General features: G+C 45.4%; 1 protein-coding gene across 1 annotated transcript in view; it reads left to right on the forward strand.

Moving 5' to 3' along the window:
* Positions 1-1,404: 1,404 nt before the first annotated feature.
* The window catches only part of RYBP (RING1 and YY1 binding protein), a 42,801-nt gene continuing 16,263 nt past the window's right edge, over positions 1,405-27,942 (forward strand). The window contains exons 1-2 of the mRNA XM_050312833.1: positions 1,405-1,497; positions 2,321-2,446. Coding sequence (XP_050168790.1) covers positions 1,466-1,497; positions 2,321-2,446 — 158 coding nt within the window. The 5' untranslated portion in view covers positions 1,405-1,465. The remainder of the gene's footprint in view (positions 1,498-2,320; positions 2,447-27,942) is intronic.

Genomic DNA, 27,942 nt, shown 5'->3' on the forward strand with positions numbered 1-27,942 from the left:
AAAGCTTTAATGTACAAACCATCGGTGTGTTACCTCCTGCCATGGTAAGTGCCTATCCCGCGCTTTAAGCCACTTACACTGGTTTGCTTTTTAGTAACAATTTTCTTTATTTTTTTCCCTCGTATTCAGCCATAGGTCAACTTTGCTCAGACTGTCTCCACACTCACCCTGCAGCCCCGCTCGCTATGCTCTCAGGTACAGCCCTGTCTGGGCTGTGCCTTGCCTGGGGATGAGGTTTGCTCCTCACTGGTGGGAGCTCTAAGCTTGGTTTAGTCGCCACTGAGAAACTGGGAAAGCATGGTGAAAAAGTGTCTGCCCTGCAAGGCATGTGGCCGAACCAGCTTTTGTCTTTACCCATTGCTCCTGCCCTTTCCTTCCTCTTTGCGGCCCCCAAACCCTTCATCCACCAATGCTGAGGAACTGTCCCTGAGTGAAAGGGGGTCAGCAAAGACAGTGACAGCTCATCCTTGGCATGTCCAGCCTGCCATCCCAGCACTTCCACAGGCCCCAGTGGGGAACCTGGGGGCAGAATGGCTGCTTTTGGGAAACGCCACTTTTTGGGAAATGCCACTTTTCACCAGCTTGGGAGTTTTGCAGAACCACAGCTCGTGCTTGGTGGAGCCGACAGGTCACTGAGGGATTGATGGGAACGTTTCTGGGAGCAGCGCTGCGGGCCAGGGACCTGACCCCGGGCGGGAAGGAAACTCGTGAAGGTGGCGGCCGAGGCACTCATGAGGGCAGCGGGGGCCCGGCCCCGAGGTCAGGGCACGGAGCAGGAGTTGGCTCCCGCTGCCCGGCCCCTCCGGTACTCCCAGAGCAGGCACCGGGCGGGCGAGCCGCGTCTGGCCGCCCTTCCCTTCACGGAGCCGCCCTGCCGTCTCCCACCGGGACCCGCCGCCCTTCAGGCAGGACGGGTCCCGCCCGCAGCCGCCCGCGGCGGGGGCTCAGCCCCGCTCTCCCGGGGACGGGCGGGCGGCGAGTCCTGCGAGGGGGAAGGGAAGGAAAAGAAGGGGCCACCGCGGGCTGCGTGGAACCGGAGCGCTCCCAGCGCGGCAGGGTCGCTCAGCGAGAACTGGGGGAAGGAGGGGCGGCCCGAGGGGCTCTGGGCCGGGGCGGGGGTGGGACCCGCCGGGGGCGGCGCGGGGGGCGCTCCCGGCTCCCTCCCCGCTCCCTCCCCGGCAGGGCCGGCGGCGGGGCCGCTCCCATTGGCCGCGGCGCGGCGACAGCTCCGCCCGCCGGAGCAGCGCGGCGCGGGGAGGGAGAGAGGGAGGAGGAGGAGGAGGAGGGGAGGGCGCCGGGCTGCGCTGCGCTGCTAGTCCGGAGCGGAGCCTGGCAGCGGCAGGAGCGGCGGCGCGGGTGCGCAGCAGCCGGAGCCCGCTGGACGGAGGTCAGCCCCGTCCCCTTCCGCTCCTCTCCTCCCCTCGCCTCTTTCTTTGTGCGCAGGGCAGGGGGCGGCCCCTGATCCATGGTCATGGGCGACAAGAAGAGCCCGACCAGGTGAGCGGGGGCGCGGGGGCGGAGCGGGGAGAGGCGGTAAGATGGAGGGAGCGCGGCAGGGCTGCCCCGGCCGCTGCCCCGGCCCCAGCCGAGGGATGGCGGCGGGTAGGCCCCGGCTGGCGGCCGCCGGCGTGTGCTCGGCCGCGGCAGGGGAGGCGGCGAGGGCGCCTAAGATGGAGAGGAGCGAACGGGGAGGGCGGCGAGCTCGCGCCGCCCCGCCAGGTACGGGGTGTGGGGGGCTGCGGGCGGGGAGGGAGCGAGGAGGCTCCTAAGATGGAGGGAGCGTGGAAGGGCAGCGGGAGGAGGAGGAGGAGGAGTGCCGGTGTCTCCCAGCCTGCCGCCGGTGCCAGGGCTGGTGCGGTGCGAGCGCAGCCATGGCGGCTCCGCTCGCTCGCACTCCCCGCTCCGCGCACTCGCCGCTCCCAGACAAAGGGAGGTTTAACAAGGTGGAGGAGGGAACGCGCCTCCCAGCCCGCAAACTCGCCCACCCGCCCCACCCTCCCGCCGCGGGCGGGGGGACGCGGGCGGCCCGGCCCGGCCCGGCGCGGTTCGGCCCGGCGGGGCCGGGGCGGAGCGCGGCGCCCCCCGCACCTCTCCGGGCCCGGCCCCGCTCCGTGTTTGTCGGCTGCTCCCGGCCCCGGGGGAGAGCGGCGGTGCGAGCAGGCGCTGGGTTTCGGGGCTCTGTAACATGGTTTCTCATGTGTGTGTTTTCTTTTTCTCCTCCTCCTCCTCCTCCTCTCCCTCCTCCTCCCGCCGCCTCTCTCCTCCTCCCCAAACACACACGTACACACACACGCTTCCCCTCTCCCTCCCCCTCCTCAAGGCCGAAAAGGCAAGCCAAACCTGCAGCCGACGAAGGCTTTTGGGATTGTAGCGTGTGCACCTTCAGGAACAGCGCCGAAGCCTTCAAATGCAGCATCTGCGATGTCAGGAAAGGCACCTCAACAAGGTAAGTCCGCACCTTCCGACGCGGCTTTTGCTCCGCGCTGGGCTGCGCGGACTTGTTGATTTTTTTCGCTGTTGCCTGGATATCGGCCGGTTGCGTCCCCCCTTCCCCCCGGTGCAGCCCCTTCTGTCCCTGTTCACGAGCTTGTGGATTTAAAACATTTTCTTTCAAGTGTTTAATGGGAGCTGGAAGACATGTTTCGTGGATGTGGCAGCAACCTGAATCTTTTTGTTGTTTCGTGCTTTTCTGTCGCTGGAGATCCACAGCCAGCCACTCCGTGGTTTGGGGCAGATGGTTTTCTGTGGTTTGGGTGGAGGTTTACCCGTGTTTTTTACAGGAGTAGGAATGATTGGGGATTAGGGAGCGAGAAAGGAAACGGCTGAAACTAAAGATGCCATGAGAACAACAACTCCCTCTCTTGAGATGTTGATCTCTCCGTGACTGTTGTCATCAGAAAGGAATCGGCTTTGTGCTCAGTGTGGGAATGGTGCGGATTTCTGAAAGCTTTAGCTGTCAGGTCTCTGTGATTGCCTTGCTCTGAGTAACTGTGGAGGTCTGGGAGATGGTGAAACTGACACACAGTGCTTCATTTGATCTCAAAAAAAGAAAGCCCCAAAACTTGCTCTCTCCCAGTTAAGACGTTCAGAAAGTTTCTCCTGGAGGTATCAGGTGATGCTGAAACAGGCGTGCGGTGCTCTGCTTTTCCTGTCTTTTTGTGGTTTGTTTCTACCATGTTGATTCCTGGTTTTGTTCATATTGTACCTTCCAAATTTGAGTTCCCATTGCTGTGCTGTGCCAAGGAAACAGTCTGCAAGGTTTCCATTGTGAAAGGCGTGGTGTTCTCTGAGTGCAGCTGTGTATTGAGGTACTCTCATCAGCAGGCTGTTTGCATGACTTGGCTGTCTTGGCTTGATTGACAGAGGAGGTGAAAGCGTGTTGGGTTGTTATTGTTCGCACTGTTCTTTAGGCAAAGTGAAGTGCCTACATTTTTAATGGGCAGCGTGGTTTTGGGCTATTGAAACTCTGAGTTACAGTAACAGAGTGCTGTAGTGCTTCACGGTGTGTTTTATGGTGCACAATGGGCTACAAGTATCTCTGTGCTTTCTACAGATTGTACACAGGTGTTGAACTTAAACCAGTTGTTTAGTAGCATGGTTAGAGCACGAGTAAGGTGGAGCTTCTGGGACAGTAGCTTCTGTGCTGCTTCTTGACTCGTCCAGCCTCACTTTGTGTGCAACTAAAACCTTCCCAAAAAACTTGATTCCTGTGGGTCTCTGTTTCCTTGGCTTCCCTGTTGGCTCAGGTAAAACGTGTTGATCCTGCAGCCGCCTGGGCTGTAGCTGTGCTACTCCAGAGCAGTCCCCACGCGCTCCCGCAGCCTCACGTCGAGCATGTGCCTGGGTGTCGGTGGGAGGAGAGCCTTAATGAGATGTAGGAGCCCATATGGGATGGATCTTGTATCAGACACTGTTATTTTCATTGGCCACCATGCTGCTGTTCATTTGGAGAGCAGCAGCTTGCTCTCACGTGTCCTTACTTTTGTTCTCTTTTTTTTTTTTTTTTAAATGATAATTTTCAAACTGTTTGTTGAGGTAGGAAGATGTTTTGTCTTTTAAAGAGCCATTAAGAGGGATAGCAGTCGATGATTTCAGGTTAAGAGCTGTAGCCTTGCTTGCAGATGTGATCCTCGGGTCTAGAACATTGTAATTCTGTTTAGCTTTTAATGGACCCTTATGAATGGCTTCTAATTTTAATTCATTTAATTCATCAGCTTTCTATTCATTTTTTGCTGCTTTTTAAATTGCTTTTGTTTGTAAAATTGGAGAAAGTATTTAAAATATTCAATGGCCCATCATGTCTTCTTGCATATTTGTATAATTTATGAATAAATACAACAGAAAGCAGGAGTGATTGAGTGTTGTGAGGGAGTGTTGTGTGTTGGGAAATCCTGGGAGGTCAGAGCTATTCGTGGTGTTACTTTGAATGTTATAGTATGTGACATGCCAGTCACTGCTGGGGAAATTCTTCAGAATTTTTAAAATAAATGACTGATGTAAAGATACTTAATGAGTTATGATTGATAATCTATTACTTGAAATATAAGGTGTCTGATGAGCTTGACTTTTAAGTTGCAGTTTGACAAGTTGATGACACTTCCACAGTTAAAACTGCCTTGCTTCATTGCGACTTACTTCAGTAACACTTATGGAAATTTATCAAACTCACTTTAAAAAAAAAACCAAAACCAAGTAGTGAAAGGCATGGTGAGGCAACTGGTTCTCATCAAATTATTGTGTGCAATTACAGTATGCCCAGGGTTTTCTTAAGATCTGGTATGACCTACTTCCCCCCTCCCTCCCCTCTGAAGCCAGTTATTTGTTGTGGAATTTACTTTGGCTGATAAATTTTCTCTGATTTAAGAACTAGTGAGGGCCTTGGCTAATTCTCACCATGTGTATATTTTTTCAGACTTGATATGATCTGTTGGCATGTGGGAGGGGTGGCTGGCAGCAGTTAGAAGTTTTATTTTCTCAGATCCAAGTATCCCCTTTCCCTAGGATCTCGTGAAAGGAGCTTCAAACACAGTTTTGGAGTTGACCTGCCAAGTCAGAATCATTGTAGAGGCTAAACAGTTAAGTTGCGCCTGAGTATTTTTTCAGGGAGCTGTTTATAAATATTTCAGGTGCACTTTTAAATAAAAATTAGGTCAAATCCATCTCTGAAGAATTGGGAGTTGTCATGCACAGATTACATTAAACCTGTGGCACTCACTCGAATACTGGATTTGTTACAGTATGCCACTGACTCCCTTCCCTCCACTTGATTCTTGCTATTTTACGGTTAAACTTCTATTACTTTCTATTTAGGCAAGTATGTTGAGTTTTTCTACTGTTTTCCTTTTGTGAGGATCATGCCAAAGATACAGGCTGTGTTCAACTCAGCTGAACCCAACGCTCAGCTGGATGAGCCGATGCTTTAAGCGGCTGTTGGGATGGTGTTTGCTAGGGCGCTTTATTCCTTTCCTGGGGGTTTTTGGAGTGGTGTCACGGCACAGGGAACTGGTGCTGGTCACCACTGGCGTCCTGCAGCTCTTCTGGTGGTTTGCTTTGGTGTAGCAACACCAGCTCCTGCACACAGGAGAAGGCTTGATTTAAAACTTGTGCTGGGAACTTTGCTCCACGTGTTCCTTTCCAACGTCCATTCCTACTTCTAACACGGAAGAAAAGTTTACTTTGGATGTGCTAAGACTGTGAGGGCAGAATTTGGCCTTGTGTTTCCCATTACGGGGCACTGTGAGTTCCTATTTGAGGGTTGGTGATGGGTCCCTGTTTTTGTTTGGTTTTCCTAATGGTGTTCTTGCTCCTCTTCTCCCTTTGGTTCTCTGATAGTTTACATATGTTGTGTTCCTGTACACCTCTGGTAACTTCCTCTCTCCTCCCAGACATGGCTGTGAAGTGTTTCTCCATGGGATTGTTTTCAGGCATCATTGTGAAGGAGAATATTTGCTCCCTCCTGATTTCAGAGATAGTGTTTTCTGAAACTTTCCTGTTGGATAAATAGGCAAGCAGTGCGATGTGGTGGAGCTTCTCTGATGTTAATTTTGCTCTAACTTTAGGATAAGTGCTTTCCTTGTCTGAACTCCACATCCTTTTATCATGAGTGTGCCTTGAATACAGAGAAATACACTTAAAGTCAGTGGAAAATATGAAGGCAACAACTGGATGTGTGACATGCAAATTAACAAAACAATGTGAGTTTATAGTACAAAATTAATAAGTTTTAGGGTGTGTGTGTCTTCTGCGAGGTGTACACTTAATAAGCATTTCTGTTTTATTTGTTGTTAATACCTGTATGCCTGAAGTGCCTGGTTTGGAGTTTGCATCAAGTGATGTGAATATGCACTTCATTGTGGAGTGCTCAGGGAGTGATGCTTCACCCTTCTGCCGTCCTTATTTTTGAGGGGAGGCCAAGCTGAAACTGTTAATCGTAATTCTAAAATGAATATTTTGTTGTGTGGAACAGGTGTCACAGACACTGGCCTTTATTCCCCTTCAGTTCTCCAGAAAATTCCTTTGCATGTTTGCAGGATCTGAGCTAGCACCTTGAGGGATACAAACTACTCTCCATGTCACTGTGGAAAAGCATTCTCTTGTTCTGCATCCAAGCTGGGCTGACCAGAATAGGCACCAGATAGTCCTGCTATTCCTGGAATGAGGCATCAGGATTATGATCCTGACCTTCCTACAACTAATACATGCCCTGCTTATTTGCCATGTGTTTGCAGAACTGTTCTTCTGAAAGCGCTTGCTTTGGTGTGGGGCTGTGGTGTAGGCTGGAAGCAAAGCGGTTTACTTTGCTTCTTTCAAGTTAGACAGCTTTCACTTGCATCAAGGTGGGTTTTCTTTAGCATCAGAGCTGGCCTTTAAGTGGCTTAATTTCTATAAAAATGCAATATGCAACTCGTCTGGAAAAAGCCGTTGTGGAAGGGATGTTGGTGCCTTTACTCTGGAATACTTGTTTTACTGTTTGACTGTTCAGATCTCTGGTTAAATCATCCCTGGTTTGCCCATTGGTTCACTGCAGTTAAATGGCTGTTGGATCAGGTGGAGGGAAGCGTGGTCAGTACCAGCCTGGAGCTGTGTGGGTGTTCCACCAGCCCATCCACATCCTGAGGATGTGTCCCCTCAGGGACTACTGTGCTGGTGATGGAGAGTGCAGTGTAACTCTGCCCAGGTAGTTCTGAGTGCTGGAATGCACAGTACCTGTTAGCAAAATGTTTGCCCACATGCCAGGAGTTCTTGAGATCTCTGTTGTCTCATACCTTGTTTACCAGCACTGCCTACAAGTAAGTGGCTGTTACTTTGGAGTACTTTTGCTAAGTCTGGCAAAGCCGCCAGGGCAGAGGAGCCAAGGACAGGAGCAAACAGCAGTTGAGAAGACAATGCCTATGGTTTGCAGCAAAACCCTCAGTTCTGGGGCTGTGGTTTGACCACACACTAAGTTTGTGACTTGCATTGCAGGACTCCAGCTGTCTCAGCCATGTGGCTTGGAGTATTGATCCATTATCAACTGACTGCTGGTACAGATTCATACTACACTTATTTTTTTAAACTAGCTGGGAGTTCTGAGCAGATGAAGCTGTTCAGCTTCAGATGAGCTATCACCTGGTGCAAGCATAACCTGATGTAAGATCTGTGTCTTGTACTTCAGCTGTTTGAAAGAAGTGAGAGTTGTGTCCTGATTTGCTCTTTGCAGTGTTTGGCTCTGGCATTAATGATCTCATTACCATCACCCCAGGATTTCTCTTAGATCTTAGCACCTCTGGGAAATCATTCTCAGCAGGGAGGATCTTCAGTATTGATGTGCAGCACCAAGGCAATACCCCTTTGCTATGGTTGTCAGATTTGGGTACCTGAGATGCTGTTGGTGACAAATGCAGTAGAGAGTGTGGTGGCTCCTGTGACTCACTTTGCTTCTACCACTTTTTTTACCTGAATGTCCTGTTAAGGAATAATTGCTGTACCTATTGTTTTCCTGGTTTTATTAGGATAACAAGATCTCTTTGCTAAAATAAATAGTAAAATCTTCAGCATGGAAGAAATCAGAGATTGACATTAAACCCTACCCATTTGGGTTAAATAATTGTGAGTGGTAGGGTTTAATGTCAGTCTCTGATTTCTCCTGGAGACTCTCTAAAGATCTAATAGATAAACTGCAACACTGAACATGTTAATATATCACTGATAATATGCAGTGTGGATATTATTCATTTTTCCCTTCCTCCATCAACTGCTTTCTTGGGAGACAGGAATCTAAATCAACATATGTATGTGCATGTGGGAGGAGAGGGCATGCAACTCTCTTATTGCTGCAAACAGGCATCCTGTCCACTGGGATACTGACCCCTTGCTCCTGACAGGTCCTTGTGGGGAACTGGTAGGCAGAGGAATGCAAAGCAACTTTCTCTCCATGCCTTTCTTAATTGCCCTGATTGTTTCATGTTCCTGTCAGCTGGGTGTGGAGGGGCTGCTGCCTTTGCAGGACTGGTGGGAGTATTTGCTCCCTGTTCCTCTGGTCAGTGGAATTGGATGAACTCGAAATAAGAAAGTATGCAGTGTTGCACACAGTTGAGAGGAGGGAAGTGGTAGATGCAGGCATGGTTCTCTGTGGCCACCCCTGGCTCCTGTGGGATCCTGGCTGGCTGTCCTGTGCTGTGTTGGTGTTCCCCAGCAGCGTGCGGTGCTCCGGGGCTCTGTTTGGGCTGAACTGTTGGGGCCCTGAAAAAAGTGCATGAGACCCAAGACAAATGAGGGATGAAAGGTGTCAGGAAGTGTGCTGTGGGCTAGATGGATTGTTTTGGCTGGCTACATCTGGCTTTTGTGCTGTAGCTTGGACATCCCTGCCATAACTCCAGGCTAGTTCACTGCTGATCATGAATCAGGTGTCACTTGTACTCCGGCAGCTCCAAGACTCGCTTTGCATTATTGGTAGGCTTTCTGTTCCCTGCTGTGGTGCTGCTCCTTTTCCTCCTGCTCCGTTGGGCTTGAACAAACAGACAGGCCCTTCTAGGGTCCCTTGGTGAGAAACACAGAAGTTCAGGGCAGTTCTGGGGAGCCCTGCTGGCATGCAGGGATATGGCAGCAGGGTGGGACACACGGCTCGGGGAGCACCCCTGTGTCAGGTGGTGCATGTGCTCTGCTCGTCCTTTATTTGTTGTGCATCTCTCCTTGTCTGGGGAATTCTTCTTACGAGGAAACCCACTGACCTACTTAGTGGGATTTCGGGTGGTTCTGTAGGTTAGTGGGTTCCAGTCCCACAATGTAGGTCACTCGCAAGGTGAGCTGGAGTTTCATAACATGTAGCTCTGCCCTGAAATAAGATTCGTGCATAGTCTCTCTGTGGCTGTGTCTTACAGCTGTACTTTACATCTCTTTGCACTGGGCTCCTCCTCCTTCACAAGGTAAAACAAGAAATTTGGCCATTTCCAGCGGGAAGGGGTCTTACAGGAGGGTTCATGAGTATTTATTTATTTAAGGCCTGCAGGTTTCAGGGTGGTAAGCAAAAATGATCCTTTCTGCCATTTCATGTTTATAAAAGACATGGCAAAAAGAGCAGGTCGTGAATACCGAGTAACCCATCCAGGCTACCCTAAGCAGATGTCCAGGATTACAGGATACAACAGAAATAATGTGGAAATGCCTCCATTACATTTATGTAAGTTCCTTTTACAGCTGACATATGCTAAATACATCGATTGTCTCTTTGTGCAGACAGATTTCCTTTACATCAACCAGAACTCCTTTCACACTTTTTTGGTACATCTGGAGATACGACCAGATCCTTAACATTGCTCTTCCCATAAACCAGCTATTAATTAGGGGCATGTTCTTTGTAGCAAAGTGCTAATTGGTACATCAACAAATTCACTGCCTGTTAAACATGGGAAAGATTGTAATTCTGACTGGCTCAAATATAAATGAGAGGGGAAAAGCATCACTTCTCCTTGCTGGCGTGGAGGGTTTAGTTTGATTGTTCAGTAACTCGGTGTCTTCTGAGTTATGTGAATCTCAAGTCCTGCTTGGAAAAATCCAAAATGCACTGGCTAAAACTGGCTGTTGTTTTGATAATGTTTTATTATTGGAGTGCTGTCTTTTTGAAAGTTCAGAGTACACCCACAGCCAATCTTTTGTTAAGTAATACTTGAAATGCCTGAGAAAAAGGGTTTTTTAGGGATCTAAAGGATGGATTGTGAAGCCAGGAGACCTGATTTTGAACTGTATGTGGTCTTACTTGAGACACTGGCCTGGGATTGTGGAGTACATTCCTGTGCTACAGAGATCAAAGTACTAAAAATTTGTGATTATGTTCTTTGCTGCAGAAGCAGAAGTCTTGTAATTGGAAAATAGATTTTGACCTTCTGACTGATAAACATTTTGAAGCATATGTTTTATGGCAATTTGCTGGGAGCTGAAACATTCCATATTTAATATTCATGGTGTGTGCTTTTTGTCACTTACTGTAGGGAGGTGCAGACTTCCAGAAAAAGTGTTTGCAACTTATATGGGAATATGGACTTGTTGGTGTGGACAGTGGGATCAAGTGCACCCTCAGCAGGTTTGCTGGTGACACAAAGCTGTGGTGTGGTCACGTGCTGGAGAGAAGGAATGCCATCCAGAGGGACCTGGACAGCCCAGAGAGGGGGGACTGTGCAACCCTCAGGAAGTTCAGCAAGGCCAACCAAGTACAAGGTCCTGCTCTTGGTTTGGGGCAATCCAAGCACAAGGACAGGCTGGATGGAGAATGGATTGGGAGCAGCCCTGCGCTCCAGGAGAGCTGGAGAGGGACTTTGGACAAGGGCCTGGAGGGACAGGACAGAGGGGAATGGCTTCAAACTGAACAGAGCTCAGGGTTAGATTGGATATTAGGAATAAATTCTTCCCTGTGAGGGTGGGAAGGCCCTGGCACAGGCTGTCCAGAGCAGCTGTGGCTACCCCATCCCTGGAAGTGTCCAAGGCCAGACTGGACGTGGCTTGGAGCAACCTGGGCTAGTGGAAGATGTCCCTGCCCATGGCAGAGGTTGAACTAGTTAGTCTTTAGGATCCCTTCCATCCCAAACCATTCTGTGAGTCTCAGTTCAGGAGTTCCAGAAACTTTAGTTTGAGGACTTTACCAGATTGGTTGTCTTTAAATAAAATGGAAGCAAAACAAGTCAGTTTTGGATTTTGTTTAGGGCTAAACAAGGAGTAAATGTTTAGACATGTTTTCTCAAGCAGATTGTTGACAGGGATTTCAAGAGTTATGATGAATTGTTTGTAACATGCAGAGGTGCTAAGTGAGACAAAATATCTTGCTTGAGATAAAACTGTCTTCTTCAGATTTGTATTTTTGAGTAGACAGACCTGAGACTGATCATAATTTGAAGTATTTTTACCTGAACTAAATTACTTTTTACATGTGGAACTGTGTCTGGGTAATTCATGAGCAGCTTCACATGGTGGAATCAGGGGAGGTGGGCAGAGGATGCAGAACTACTGGGAGTTCCCAGAACAACTGGGAGTTGGTGGTTTCAGTGATCTGAAGTTGATCAGAACACTGCCCCACGAGTCTTGAGCACAGGTTACCCCCTGCACCCTGGTCCCAAATGTGCAGCATTTTTTGTATTATAGGGGTATTTCTTAATGGAATAGGATTGTTCCCTTTGAATTTTTTTTTTTGTTATCTATGTACTAACTAAACACGTGGGGAAGGATTTGTATTTTCTTCCCACTTCTGCTTGCATGATGTTAATGTGATTTCAGCCTGTGTAAGAGATGCTGGAATTCACGCTTCAGAAAATCAGTTTGCTAAATATCCTCAGGTTGCCATTTTTTAATCTGTATGACTGTATTCGCTGTCTGTGTTTTAATTTGATCAAGAAATTTATGTCTATGGTACATGTTTCATTCTTTTGTTTATTAAAGAAACCAAAATCTAGTTTAGCAGAAGGGTATAAATTTTCCTTGTCCTGGTAGGACAAAGCATGCTGATCTGCTCAGGTTGTTGGAAATGTGTGTTTCTGCTGAGACATTTGGCTCTCATTATATATCTTGGAGCTCTTATTCTGAAAGTGCTTTCACTGTTTTTTTTCGGAAGTGGCACTGAGCACTTTCTCTTCCTGAGATGAGATTTCAATAAGAGAGGCAATACATTGATGGATGATGGCCCTGTGATGGAGTCAATCAGCCAGTGCAGTCATTTGTCTCCTGGGGATACAGGGTAGAGCACATCATTAGCAGCAGAAGGGGAGGCTTTCCTCTGTAATGCTAATAGGGCGAGGAAGCTGGTTGGTGCCTGCTTGCTGCCCTTGCTCAGCTATCACAGGTGCCTTACAGACAAATAAAACCGTTCTCATTTGTTGTCCATGGGTGTGGATCAGTTTAGCAAAAATATTTAATAAGGTCTAGGAAATGTTTCTGATTCAGCACAGCACTATCAATCTGTAAAAATGGGGAAGTATTTTGAGGGAATTGTGTGTGTCTCACTGGTTTTACACACAAGTAGCTTGGCTTGTGTAGGAAAGACTGGCAGCCTGTGTGGGATTTGAAGGGTGGTGGTTCTTATTTGGAGGAGAAGTGTTGAAAGTGGAGCCTATGGGTTGCAGAAGTTACTGTAATAGTGTCTGACAGCACTTTTTGTCAGAGCACAAGGCAAAGCATGTGGCAGTGAGGGTGGTGGGTGGCTTGGATGAGGCACAGCTGGGGGCTGTGCTGGTCTGTGGCAGCAGGACCAAGGTTGGTGTGCTGGGCATCATCCAGCCTTGCCCAGGGAGGATGAGTTAACCTGTGACAGCTGTTCCTCAATGGCTGCTTTGCTCCTTTCCAGGCCCTTTCCTCCCTGTGGAGGTGATGTAGCAGTGATCCCATCAGGAACGAGTGTAGGCCTTCCTTGGGGTGGGCAGGAGCACTACTGTTTGGGGATGCAGGGTTGCAAACCTTGTGTAAGCACAATCTCAGTGTCCAGAGATGGTCAGTTCCAAACATGGCACACAAGGAAACTCTGAGTGTTGGGAGGAAAGTGTTCTGGGTGCCTGGTGGGTGTTTCTGTGTACCCTCTAGCACAGCAACTGGGACACTGCTTGTTGTGGGGACTATTCTTTTCCCCTCTTTTAACTCACTGTGACTCTGGACAACTAGGTAATAACTCACCTGCATAGGTTTACCTGTGTGTAAAGCAGATGCAGTATGAACTCCACATGTAGCTTATAGGAGGTAAAGTTCGTTTTCTGGAAAGCACTTTAGGTTCTGAAATGTCTTCTCAGAAACTGCACATGAAGTCAGACTTACCAAACATTGCTTATCTTCCTTTCTCTGAACTGTGTAGATAATCGTTTAAAAGCAAGGGCAGCAAGAAAGCAAGTGATGTTGCAACTCCTGGAATGGTGTGGTGGGTAGTTTATTTGTACACATTTTTCTCTCGTGTGCAGTGATGCCTTTGCTCCTGAAGCTTGGGAGGAATGGCACAGCTCCGTGGTGTTTGAGCACTGAAGGCGCGGGGTTGTCAGAGCTGTGCCATTTGACGTGCGGGTTGAGCAGAGCAAGGAACATGCTCCATCATGGGTGTGGGAATGCAGTGCTCTGGCACCAATTAAAAGCCATTAATTAGAAGTACTTACTGCCGGATGTGAGTCAAGTAAGTTGTAAGTTGCTTAACTTCTGAGGTCAAGAAGATCTAATGCATCCGAGACGTGCTCTGTCAGTGTCCGTGGGACTGCTGGGCTGTCCACAGGGACGGGCTGGAATAGCGGAGCTCAAACTGTGGAACTTTGAGCTTCATTAAATGACTTATTGACAGTGTCAATTTGGCAGCACCTCTGCAAGCTGGGACCACACATTTGCATTCAGAACTTTAGGCCTTTGGAGGGTTTGTTGCTGCTCCTGGGTTGCATCAGCTGGGAATGTACAAGTACGCGCTGGGAGTTTACGGTGCTGTGCTGAGAGTCACCGTGACTGAATCAGCATTCAGAGGAGTGATAGTGAAACTTTACGGTAAAGAAAAGCTGTCCTGTCCCTATGGAGGAGATGACATTTTATTCCAATTACAAATTAGTAAATTGATAGAAAAATCATTGACAAACAGGGTGGTTGAACATCATGGCCTTATGCCATGGACTTACTCTGTGAATGCATGGGAGGTGACCTGTGTTCAGCCTGTGCAGTTACAGAGATGTAAAATATGAGGACAGTCTCACTGTTTGTGCCTAGAAGAGGCATTCCTTCTGCCAACAACCCAGCATGTCCAGCAAATAATGGAAAAAGACCTGTAATGATGTACCTGTTACAGTTCTGTGCCAGTTCTCGGGGTTTTCTCTGAAGTGCAGCGAGAGTGAGGGATACTGTCTAGCAGTAGTTTATCTAGTAGCATCTCTTTGTTTTTTTCCTCTTGACTAATTTTTTACGTCTTAAGCCAGACCGACTTTTCCACTGGCACTCTGAATTCAGAACTCTGAAGTTGTACAGCCGTGTACTACACTGCCACGAGCATGAGTGGTTTATTATTTTCTTTTTTCCCATGGGGGCATATAGTGTAAGGAGCAGCTTTACTTAGTCACAGGTGTGAGAGTGTCAGAATATGGACCCTGTGCTAAGAAATTAGTTTAATAACAGTTGCTCACTGTATTTCCAAGTGTGCTGGCGTTTGAAAACGTGTCTTGGTTCAGCAGGTAGTTGATGCCTGGGGAGAATGTGACCTTTTGCTCTTTGCATTGATTTTTTTGAGTCATGTCCAGAGGCTGCAGAAGGGGATGCAGCACTTTGCTGTCAGCTGCAAGGGTTGGATCAGGCCTCAGGGACCGATGCATTGAGAAGAAAGGGAATAAGTTGACATGAAACTTAACACGGTTGTCTTTTGTGATCTTGCTTTGTTCCAAGACTATTGTTTTTCAGGTAGATGTTTTTAATAGATAAAAAAGAATTGAGAAATGAGTTGTATTATATAAAACCCTAAATGAGACTCGAGGGAATAGGTTGGTCTGTGTCCATGTAAGCAGAGAACTCCTCAGATCTCTCATAGCTCTCAGTCATTCTGGAGCCTCTAAAATTTGAGCAGTGGCTAAGACTGATACAGCTCTGGATCTGGGGTTTTTTTGTTTGGTTTGCTTTTGGGTTTTCTTTTTAAGAAAACGTCACAGCTGGTGACCAAACATTTTCTTGTTTTTAAGCAGAATGAAGTGAAATACACAGAAAGACCCAACAGATTGACCAAATTTTGCAGTGCTGTAGTTCTCAATGAGTCTCATCCATGTGCTCACTTGGATTCAAAATACGATATTCCTTCTCCCTGGAGAGGGAATGTCTTTGCATGTGTAGCCAGCAGATTACTGGCAGGTAAGACAGGTCGATTCTCGTGCCTCGCTGCTTTTCCTCCCTGTGCCTGTTCAGGGTAATACCCTTAGCAGCTTCTGAAGTAAAGTTTCTCCTGGAAACTGGATTATTTTAGAAGAATTAACTGGAAGAATTACTGGCTTGAGGCAGAAAAAGTTTTCTTACCAGTTTTGAACTACTGGGACTATTGTGTTTTTTGAAATGCAGTTCATCACTTCACAAAACCGCTACAAGTACATCTTGAATCCTGCGTAGCCTGAAGAATATCCTGGGGGTAGAGAGACATAAATAATTGTTTAATTGGGCTGCTCTTTTGTGTAGTTTATATCATATTGAGTGTAGGGAAAGGACTGATTCTTAACAGTGTTTTACTGTAACAGTTCTCTGAGTCCTAAGATGAGCATTTATCCCAGGAAAATTTAATGTATTGTTAAGCAAGACATGCAAATGTGTTTTGACTTGAGTTTAAGTTTGTTAATAAAAATGTTGCCAATCTCTCAGCTTTCAAACATTTGGTAATTATACTAACTGAGGTCTTGAAGAGTTTTACAAGGAAAACAACATTCTATTGGAAGGAAAAAACTTTGTAATTAACAATTTTTGTATTTCATTAGATTAATGAAAAAACAGGTCTTCAGTTGTTTTTAGCAGAGATGTCAAAAATCTGAGTAATACACCAACATTTCTTAATTAAGAATACGTTGATAATTCTAAAATTTCATTTTTGACATCCAGCTCTTGGGTTTAAAATGAATGTCAGACTTGGGCTTTTTTACACTCCGGGAAAATACACTCTTTGCTCAAAACACACAGCAAAAGCTAGCTCATGAAAATCAATTAGAATAATAGAGTACAGCCATTGCAAAATATCATTACAATAGTTAAGTAATTACCCCACTGCATGACTTAGCAAGAGGGATAAATAATGCATGTAGAATTGTGTTGGAGCTTGCAAGGAGGATTCCTGCTGCCAGAGTGGCTGGGAAGGGCAGAGGCAGAGCACGTGTCCGAGGAGGGTGTCTGCTGGGTCCAGGAGCTGATGGATGAAACCTTTCAGTGCCTCTGATAAAATGCAGAACAGATCCAATTTGCTGTGTTTCTTAGAACTTTGAGGTGGCCTTTGTGCATTAGCACAAGGACTTGGAGTCCCATGGGCAGCGTGTCCCAGCTCCTGAGGGAGCTCTGGGTCTGGTCAGCAGGAATGTTGGCTCTTTTTTCAGGGGGCAGATGAGGGAGTTGATTTTTCTTCCTTTCAGCTAGAACTGAACATTCTGAATCTGTCAGTTGCTGTCAAGAGGATTGTACTTTGGATTAGTGAGCTCCTGGAAGCAGTTTGAATCATTGCAGTTAAAAGGACGCCGAACAGCAGTGTAATTAATAGTTATATAATGTACCCAACAAGCTTAGGGAGCCAGAATGTAACTTGGAAAGAAATTCAGCCCCGTGAATCCCTGCACTGCCTGAGGACCACTGAGTGTTTCAGGGGTGATGCTTCTCGTCCCAGGACCCTTTTGGTCATGGCAGGTTTGTTGCTGATGTGTTGGTTCCATCATGAGGTGTAATGGAATCACCTTTCTGCACCTTTGCCCTTCCCTTCTTTTCCTCTGTCCTTCTCATCAGGATCTGGTCAGACCAAGATCCCTCCTCACCTTAGGCTTGTTGGAACTATTCTTTGCTTCTGCTTTTGCAGAAGTCTTCAGCTGCTGTGTAATTTTGGATGCCACATGAAATAACTCCTCAGCTCGTGAGAGTAATACACATTTTTGTTGTTGGGTTTTTGAACAGAAATTTCAGGGCAATTATGCAACACCTTTCTGTTATACAGTCCTCGTAAAACTGTCAGTCCTTAACCACTTGTGTTTTTAGGGGAGCTGAAATGGCTATTGAGACTTGCAGAGTAGCTTGTTTTGTGACAGGCTTGAACCTGTCAGGAAGAGCTGTGCATTTTAGCAAGGCATCAGGTGAGTCTGTGCACCTCAGACCTCCTCTCTTGGAGGTATTGAACTGGAGATGAAATGCTTTCAAGCTTTTTATACTAGCATCTCTGAACATCTTAAGCACACAGAGATGGTGATCAAAATTCGGAGGTGTTGCTCTAATTCTGGGTGAGTTTGATAAAAAATGAATGTAATTGTATTCCTTTAGCTCATTGAATGCTTCAGTTGTCTTAAACCTTTACAATCCGGCATATAAAGTATTTTTTTCTCTTAGTTGATGTGTAGATGTGGTGTTCAGGGATATGGTTTAGTGGTGGGCCTGGCTGTGCTGGGTTAATGGTTGGACTCAGATTTTTATAAGTCTTTTTCAACCTGTATGATTCTATGAAAAAGCAAGAATTTTGCTGGTACAAAACTTAACATTTCTGTTTCTAAAAAGGCACCTTATCAGATGTATTGATTGGTGGTTAATTAGAAAGTAATTCTCATGTCTAAAAGTTTGTTAGAAAACGGGATACTACTGCTAAGCAAATGTAAGGCTGCCTGCCCTCTAGTTTTGTATCTGCTTTGCTTCTCGGAGTGAGTTTGTTCAATGTTCACTGCCACTGACCTTGGATAATTAAGAAAAAACTCTGCTGTTCTGAGGAGATAAATGCAGCTCCTGTTTGGAACGAGGCTGATTAGCCTAGTTGTGAAAGTGTAATTTAGTGTCAGTAGTTTCTGGTGGGATGGATGCTGGCTTTGCAAGGCTTGACGTCCCTCTTTTCTACTCCCTGATACCCAGCTGAAGTTGGTGAAAATCTACCTGGGTCTCCAAGATCTGAAGCTTGCAGTGGACCTCTTCAGTTTGCAATGGAAGTTAATTTAAGGCTTCTTTTACTTTCTGAATCACTTTGCTGCTTTCAGCCTATTTTCCAGTGCAGATTCAAGGCTGCAGTTGTGCACTGGGTGGAGGTTTGAGGTTCCCGGCTGCTGCAGTGGCTGGAGCAGGGTATTGGTGCAGGTGGATATTCCTGTTACACAGCAGGGTCGATGACACTGTTGGGTGTCACACACCAGGGCTGAAGCACCAGTGGAGAGAAAAGGCCAAATCACAAAAAGCAAGAAAAAAACATACAGAAGAATCAAAATTATTTGCAGGCCAGTGAAATTATTTGTCAAAATTTGACTTTTGGGTAAGTCCTTCACTCTCTTATTTTTCCTCTGTGCTGCTTGATGTTTGTGACTTAAACTATGGGCTTGTTTAAAAACAAACAACCCTCACAATGTAAACATCTTCATGATGATCACACAGTTGCACAGTGTTTTAGTGAACTTTTTCTTTTCCACGGGAGATACTTTGCTACTATATTTGCTCTGGGAAAGTTCTCCAGGCTGTAGATGGTTAATAAAGTTGCATTTTTGTGATTTTCTTGGGTTTGTTTTTCTTTAGCTGGTGTCAGCCTCTTTACCTTCTTTAGAGAATGTACTCTGGTGGTAAATTGTGTATTTGCCAGTTTGTCTTTTGTTAATACCCAGTGGGGCACTGTTCCTGATGGGGTGGCAGTGATTATCAGGAAGATTTTGAATGTCTTGTGGACTCTGGTTTTGAAGCCAAATCTGCAGGCTTGAAAATCTTCAAGACGTTGTAATCTTCCCCCCCACCCCCCAAAGTATTATTTATTTGGGAAATTGCATAATACTTGTTATGCAAGCAGTCTCTTTTCAGCCACTGTGTAAAGTGTATTAGAGAAAAAAGTGTTGTTTTGGGTTTTTTTTTTTTGAATTCAGGTAGCAAATGGCACAAAAATCTCACAACTGAGATGTTTCAATGAAGAGAGGTTTTAATGCAGGTTGTGTTGTGTTTGTAGCAGAGGTGAGGCAGCACTGCACACAGCTCCAGCAAATGTTCACACCTGTTCCCACAAAGAGATTCAGTTCCCACCATGCATCCAATTCCAAGAAATGATGATTGAGCGGACAGACTGTGGATAAAATCAACATAGGTCTGTTAACTGAAACACATTTTTCCTGGAATGTTGCTAGTAAACAAGTTCTTAAGTGAAATCTGTCCATACCTTACTTTACAACATCTCATTTGAGGATTTGCTGCTTACCCCAGGTTCTAGGTCATTTTCCACATGTCCGTGCGTGTCCTGAAGTAACTCATTTTTGTAGACATCTCTCCTTTTCCTCTGCAGGCTGGTGCATGGCCTTGTTTTTGAGTTTCCCTGAAAATCTGGTTTTAAAAAAGCATGAGTTGATACAGTGGAGTATTACTGGGGTTGTAGGAGGACACTGGAGCCCTCATCCTCTTTGCACCTTTAACTCCATGGTATTAAAATACGGTGTGGCTGCTTCCCAACATCAGGAGCCTTACAGGGTTTACAGTCAGGTTTTAGCTGTGTGCCTTGAATAAATCTGTTTATTTGAGAAAGGGTTGTTTCATGTAGTGTCTGAGTGGAAGAGTTACTCACTTGAACAAAAGAGACTTAAAATGAAGCTGTTAATTGTCACAGCCGGTGACTTTTTTCTATGCATTGCTGCCAACTGAGAGCACTTTAAACTCCTATACGAGGGATGAGAAGGCCCATACCTCTTATCTGCACCTCCCTGAGTAAGAAAAGCAGTTGTTCAATTATTCTCTATAATTAGTGTGCTTCAGTGGGAGGGCAGGTGTTAGTTATTCAGTCTCTTTCACTGTCTCTTGCTTTTCCAGGAGTGTTTTCCTACCAGTTTTCTGTCCTCAGGCATCAGGATGATCCCTACCTGGCAAGACCTGTGTAGTGGGTGAGCTTGCTCCTAACAGTTGTGAAAAGGGGGAAGCTTAAGATAAGTACAAAAATGAGTCCAACTGATAGAGGTGTATCTTACCCAGGTTGAAAGAATTTGAGATGTACTGTGATTGCGGCAATGAATGAAGTATTCAAAATAACTTGTCCAGTTTTGTGTGGTTCCCCTGAAAGCAGGCTTGCAAGTCTGAGGGCCTGTTATTTAACTTCATGGGGTTGATTTGGACTGAGGTTATATCCTCCTGTAGAAATCATTGAACTTAAACCAGCAGATTGTCATGACCTCAGTACTGCTGTTGCTGCTGCTTTCTGTAAAATGCTTATTACAGGTATTGCAGCATCCAGAAGGTTTGCTCATCACTGAGCACTTGTTACCCAGGCAGGTTGTTTGTGCATCTGTGTACAGTGTGGAGGGTGTGTGCATATAGGATTAACATAGTTTAACTGCGTGGAGAACATTATGGTCTGTACAATTCTGACTAAAACTTAGGCTGTTTTATGAGAATTATTTTCTCCTGTGTATAGACCAAAAGGAAATAAATGATCTGAAGCTCCTGCTGATAAAAAAAAAAAAAAGAAATATAGAAGTGGGTTTTGTTGCTGGCACCTGTGTTACAAAAGCAGCAGATGAGTGTGCCTGTGAAGCTGCTGTGGTGGTTTTGTTTGTTTTTGGAGCAGTGGAGAAATAACTTGTGAAAGGCCTGCGTCTTGGTGTTGCAGCAGGCACTGTGTGTGTGGACATGCTTTGTCTGCTGCTCATTAACAGGTCAGCTTCTGTAGACTTTATCATTCAAGCTTCTTTTATAAACTTATCAGGTATTTTATGTCATTACATGTCAATCATTGAAATGGTAACCTTTGAGACAACACCCATTTAAATTAAAAATCCAGTTTTCCTGAGAAACACCTTCTGCTGGAGACTTATGAAGTCATTTGATGGGAATCTGTCTGCTTTGGTAAAACTCTTGGTTTAGCTGCTGCTGTAAAGAAAGGGGGACTGTTGGTGCAGTACAATGATGGAAAGGTTGTCGAAGTGTACATGAGATTAGAGGAATGATAAACCTGGATTCACACCTTGTTGCAAGCACACCATTCTCAAAGGAGGTAGAACAAGACCTGTGCTCTGTTAAAACACTGCCTTTCCATGGAAACCCCTGTAGAAGAGCACTGGTGTTGATGTCAAAATGAGCAAAGGATGTTCAGTATCCAGGTTTCCTGCTACAGATGTATTTAAAAGGTTCATGTTACTCTTCCTTCAGCCCTGATCCCTCAGTCAGTCCATTGCCCATGTAAGGTAAAGGAGGTTCACTTGAAGTTGATGGAATTGGTGTCACTGAGGTTAAACTTCAGTAGGATGTATTGTCTGAAACGCCTCCGAAGTGCATTTGTCTGCAAGCAGAGAAGTCAGATGCTTCCCAAACTTTTGGTGACTGTACCAGCATGTCCAGGAAGTGTCTGCAGCTTCCAGGGAAGCAACAGAGAATTCTCTTCCAACTCACGCTGGTAGTTTTTAACAGTTGTGTAAGTAGCATTTAAGCTACAGTGAGCTTTGACTGTGTAACTCATTGGCTTTTCCCACTGCACCTCCACTCCCTTCTTTGAGCTTAATATGACACTTCAGGGGAAAAAAAATAGGAGTTTCAAGGAAACTCTGAGGTGATTTGCTGCCTTTTCCTTTAGAAAAGACTTGAAATTCCTACCAAGTTCACAAGGACACAGCTACCTGTGTTTCAGAGAGCAGCATGGAGCGCCTGTCGGGATCCAGGGCTGCTTGTTGGTTTTGGATGAAACTGCCTGCCCCATGCTGCCCTGGCTGCCACCGGCAGAGGAAAGAAGCTGAATAAACAGGGAAACTGTGAAATAAACAGAAACAAAACCAAACCTAGCCCCTGCCTCGGGGCGTGGGCTCCAGTCAGTCAAGCAGCTGTTTCAAAACCAGACTTTCTTTTGTTAAAAGGCACATAAAAGCTTTTCTGCTTTTGTTTTTGTGCCATAATGATAATTTCCATGTGTTTTTCTGTGGTATTTGATTGCTTTCAATTTCTTCTGAGGAAGCTTAGTGGAAAAGTGAGCAGTTGTGTTATTGCAGCATGAAGGTGGTTGCTTCAACTTTTCCTGCCTTGTGTACCCCCAGAAGTGACCAATTTCAGGTAGTGAACTTTTAAGCCTGTGTGTTTTTCTAAGTTTCCACTCAACTTTTAAAGCTAAATACACTTTTGGGAGTCCGGGTCAGGGTGCAAATACTCATGGAGGGGCTTCAGTACTCATGACTTTTCCTCTCTGTTGTTCACCACGAGTGCCAGAGCTGCTGCTGCACTGGTGTCAACCCCTCTGGCTTTGTGGGTGCACCAGGGGGGAATAGGTGGCTTTGGAAAGCTAATGGCAGGAGCAGGCTGGACTGTCTCACATGGGCAGTGCAGACAGACGGGGAAGTTTTGTGTCGGTTTGGATCCTGGCACTTGTTGCTCCTCTAAGTGACCCCACAGATTATGAAAAGAGATAACGATGAGAAAGTATTTTCTTGGTTTTTCTCGAGATGGTTGGTGCATGTGTAATGGCTCAGAAAGTTGTGCTCACCCCGAAACCTTGTGCTGTTTTACTCCCCAGTTTTGGTGCAGAGTGTGGGTATGAGCTCCTTAGGAAGTGGTTGCTCAACTCGGTTTTCCGCAATGCGCTCGAGTAAAAACAAGGTTCTGTTTTTAGCTTGCTTTAACTTGGAAATTCTGGTGATAAGCATTTTTAGCTGCACCAATCCAGGAAGAAATTAGAGGAGGAAGCAACATAACATCGTAGAATCCCACTGAGTCATTTTTGTAAATCTCCAGAAGCAAGTAATTTCTCTAATCTGGTAGATGTGTATCACCAGTGGGTTGTAGTCCCAGAGCTCAAAAAAACTTCCCCTGTGCTTAACTGGAAATAAACCTAACCAAGAGATGTCTGAATATTGTGATGCTGATGATACGCTGAAACCAGAACCAAACCCAGTGGAGCTGGTCATCTTAGTAGTGCTTTTCAGGACTTTCCTTTATTTGTTCTGTTACTGTGTTTGCTATTCTAAAATAATTACTATGTGTTTATTAGCACAAAAGTAAGTTTGTAATATGTTGTCCAAAAATCCCCGTACTTAGTTACGCGGTTGGTAATTTCTCTGCTCAGATAATTTACAATATCTCTAATCTGACATCAGATATGAAGTAGAAAGTCTTAGTGTTTCTGGGCAGTGTGTGTTGTCTGAGGAGGTTGTAAAGGGTGTGCCATGTGCTGTGCTTGAGCTTTCTGTTCTCTTTTGTTGTACAGAGGAAGTGAAACTTCAGCTGTATTCTACGTATTGTCTTCTTCCATTTCCAAGTATGATCTCCACTGACTTCTGTATTTCATTCATCTGCAAGCCTGTTTCACTTTCATGACACCTCTTAGTTACGCAGGGTGGTAAATTTGCATTTATTTGTTATTTGCATGTTGTGTGGTATTTCCTGTTGTATATTCATCCTGTGAGAATTTACAGCGGGATTTACAGGTCTGATGCACTGTCTCACACCTGAAAATACCTCACTGTATCTTTTATATAGAAAAATGCCCAAACCTCGTTTCTCTCTGCCCTGACTAATAGCTGGGCATAGGAACAGTTTAATAGCAACAACCCCTTAAACCAGTGAGTGACAACTGACTTGGTCACAACTCATTTTTGAGCCCATATCTCTGAATGTTCACTGTCATTATTTAGTTTAAGAGAAGGTAGGTTGTATAAAAAGAAAACACTCAGATCCAGAGCCTTGACGTGCAGATTTTGAGTCATTGCAAACCAACAGTCAAGCGAGGACGGATGTTTTGTACGGGAAAGCCCTGTGTTGACTCCCCATCCTTCTATTAAAGGATCGTGCTGGGTGCCGTTGTTCTCACCCCACATTCTTGCCTGTCGGAAATCAGGCAGTGGCAAATGTCCAGACACTCACTCACTTCTGTACCTGCGTCCCCACCAGTGCTGGGAAGTGCAGCAGCTGGAAGTTTTGGGAGCCGCCGGCTGTTGCCGCGCGCTCTCCGTTGGGTCCGCTCCGTCCCGAGACTGTGCAGATGACACAGTGCATTAGGCTGACAAACCCACACGTGTTGCGGGTCAGGCAGGCTGCCAAGAGCTCAGCACTCAGCCAGCGGGGAGGAAAGCATTAGGAATCCCAATAATCCGCACATCAGTCTCTGTGTGCTGCTTGGTCAGTGGAGACCGAGCGAGTGAGCTGTGGAGAGATTGTGGGTATTAAGTGGGATGGGTAATGAAAGGCTGTGCTGGCGCTGATGTGAGACTCTTTAAATGGAAAATGACTTTAAATGATGGTGCCAGGGCGGTTGGAGTGATTTGCCGCTGGCACAGGTTCACAGTGTAACTGGTAGTTTTCAGTGAGACTAACCACTTCTTTAGGATGGAACAGGAGAATTGCTTTGAAGAATTTGAGGGGGGAAAAGGAACTCTTAACTGAATTTGCTTGCTTTCCGTTCTTGGGGCTTGTAGCAGACTGATGGTAATTCGGGAGTTTGGTTGTGTGTGTTTGTGTGTACAAATAAACACAAACCGTGTGAACATATGCAAAACTGCAAAACAATAGTCATCAGGGTGAAAACAGTGGTAGGACAATAAAATCAGTAGTTTAGGTTCAAGATTACCTTATCTGAGAACTGTCTTGAAAAATAATAGTTTTGTCTGGACAAGTAGTTATCATTGTTATCTGCAGATCAGAAGTTGGCTTGTGGAGAACTCGGAAACGTTTCTGTTGTTGTAATTAATTATTTCTGGCTTTTTGTTGTGTAGGAGAGGGGTCTCTGCTAATTTTATGTACACAGGCAGTTGAGTTGCCCTATCCTACATTGTGATAGGGACACATAAATAACTCCCACTAGTACTCCAAGTGGGAACCAGTGGTTTACTAAGCAGGTTTCTTCTAAGGCTTCCTAGTTAGTGGGAGGACGAGCTTTCGAACTGAGTATTGTAATATTGTTTCCTGGCAAATTTTGAAACCATCTGGGTCAGTTCCTCACGCCCAGGAGTAATAATTCTGAAAGCAAAAGTTGCTGCGCTCTCGGGCTGTGCTGTTCCCACGGTGCTTGAACAGCAGCTCTCGACGGCAGCCTGCCTTCCCCTCCGGCTTTCCCGGGAAGCGGCGTGTGTGTGCAGGATAGAGCCGGACACCCCGAAATGTCACTTGTACATCTGTGTTCACTTATCACATTGTGTTCAGAGAACACAATGGGCAAAAAGAGCTCCTCTGAGCACATGGTGGCCTTTTGAAAATGCATGTCTGCTGCCTCGTGGTCCTCCAGAGCGGCTTTTGTTGCTCGGCGGGTTTAGAAAAACAAGCTGGTTTATTGAACAGGGAGATTTTCCATTAAACCTTTGGCAGTGACCTTTTCACTGCAGATTGTGCTGGGACAGAGGTGTGAAGGAGTAGGTGGGGTACCACTTAGTGGAACCAGTGGGAGCAGCTCCCCGTGCTGCTGCATCCGCCCCACGCTGGAGCATCCCTGATGTCCGTCTCAAATTGCACAGCTCCTGCCGGCTGGGGCTTTGCTGTAAAGCTGCATTCCTGGTTGGTCGAGGGCTCTTGAAATGTCACTGTCATATGAAAGGAAATCATATCATATCATTGAGGTTCTTCTAATAAAAAGGAGGTTTGGCTTGCTGGAAAAGCTCAGGTTCTCTCATTTAGGTAAAGCCTGCAGTGTCTGATGTAGTTGAATTAAAATTACTGCCTCACTCAGTTGGCTTTTTTTTTTTTTTTTTTTTTAATATGGCATCTCTAGAGATTTAGGGTCTATTGAGTCTATTCAGCATCCATTGTAGAAATGGGAATTTCTCATTTTGCTTCTATCTGAACTTATCCTGATTGGGAATGATAGAGAAGCCTTCTTTTTCAAATGTACAGTGTTCCAGTGTCATATAAGCACAGTGGAATTCTGCCTTGATAAATCAGCCCACATGTTTTAAGGGGACTTTGCAAGAGAGTTGCTCAGTAGAAATCTTCCTACATGAGAGCAAAGTACGGGTTTTTCTTTGTGCTTACCCAATAGCACACTTCTAAGAAGGAGGCTTTTGGAAATGTAGTTTACGTTTTAGTTTTAATACAAGCTTTTAGGGAGAAGATCAACTTTAGAATTTAAGTGACATATCCTTTTTTTTGGTAGGGAGCTCATTTTCTCAGCATCTCTCCTTTTTTTGTTCCTTGTTTTCCAAGTTTGGTGTCTCTCCTGCTGTGATTTTGAAGTGTGAGACTTGAGTATCCCAAAACCTGGAGGCAGATGCTCACAGATGGGACATGTCAAGCTGGATTAAAGGATGTTCTATACATGACAGTTTCTGTTATTACTCTAGATTTCAGTGCCTGAAACAGAAATATATATATATATATATATGTTGGCAGCAGTGGTAAGGCACTTTTATAACACCATGTCTGGTGTTCCCAGTTTTTAGCTCTAGCTAGAGTTGCTAGAACTATTCTTTTCCTCAGATTTTTGTTATGTTAATTTATAATACAATAGCCATGAGCAGTTTCTTTGGATAATCTACGTGTTAAATTTTTATCAGACTCATTTATACCCTGATGCTGCCAACTGCACTTGGTTACTCAACAGGAAGTTTTGAGCCTGTTCACTTTTCTCAGGATTACACATGGCTTAATAAACAGTCAAATAGGAAGAAGTATTTTAAGTAATTGTTTTTGTTGTAAATCTGTGTATTTTATTGTACACATCTTGGTCGCTGCCAGCTTTATGAACTGTTTTCAAATTTTTGCTACTGAGAGCAGCTGATTTTTGTCAAGCAAGTCAAATGGCCTTAGTTTTATCATCATTCTGGTGCTCGTAGGCAAGTAAATTCTGTGCTGAGACGAGCGATTTTCCATAACAACTTTGTAAGTCCTTGTAAATCATGGAACATTTGGTGTTTTGCAGTAAGGTATGGCTGTAGATGAAAACACCAGGAGCAGCTGCATGCTAAATTTTACCCTTTCAATGTACAACCTGCTGAAGTACCAATTTGAGTTTTCAGTGATGGATTAAAGTGAAGCTCTGAGTGGATCAGTGATGGGTCAATAGCGTGAGAAGGGCAGTTGCAGTAAGTTTCTAGAAATGAAGCTTGTGCAGCACTTGCAATATGTACGTAAAGTTATTTATGACCAAGGGAATTTCACATACCCAAGTAGAATGACTTTGTGATCTCAGGACCATCTTCTCAAATTTGGGCTTGGGGTGATCTTTTACATTTACAGTTGCATCTCATTTGGGTTGTGGATTTTGTGTATATTCACACAGTTTTTCTGGTGCTGTAGAACTGCTTGACTACAAATGCAGTAGACTTGGGGAGAGGGCAAGAAGTTGTTTTTGTTCAGCTGGAATTTAGGGTGATGTTGCAATTGGGAATTGATGCCATTTTAATCTATTACATATTGCAAGTTTTGTTTTAAGCAGAAGAGATGTATTGTCCTCTTTTTTCTTAATTTATGGCTATTTTTTTAAATGGACCATAAAAAGAAAATCTTAGTAGAAAATTATTTTTTAATGTAAAATAGCGGAGCAAGAAACAATCTGAAAAACTGTAATTCAGGCTATGTAGTTTTGTCTTATGGAGTCATAGAAATCATGGAATGGTTTGGGTTGGAAGGGATCTTAAAGTTCATCTCATTCCAACCCCCTGCTGTGGGCAGGGACACCTTCCACTAGACCAGGTTGCTCAAAGCCTCATTCAACCTGGCCCTGGACACTCCCTGGGATGGGAGATGTGAAGAGATCTTCTGTTGCAGCTTAGATGGATGCTACAGGTGAGAAGAGAGGTGAGAGTGCTAGCACTGCCTGTGCTGCCAGGCAGGCTTCTCCTCTAAGAGGAGAAACAGCAGAATTTCTTCCAAAACTTCAGCACGACTTTTGTTTTGCCTCCTGCAGACAGAGTA

This window comes from Myiozetetes cayanensis, unplaced genomic scaffold (genome assembly GCF_022539395.1).
Source record: "Myiozetetes cayanensis isolate MyiCay16 unplaced genomic scaffold, myiCay2020 scf18, whole genome shotgun sequence".
NCBI lineage: Eukaryota > Metazoa > Chordata > Aves > Passeriformes > Tyrannidae > Myiozetetes > Myiozetetes cayanensis.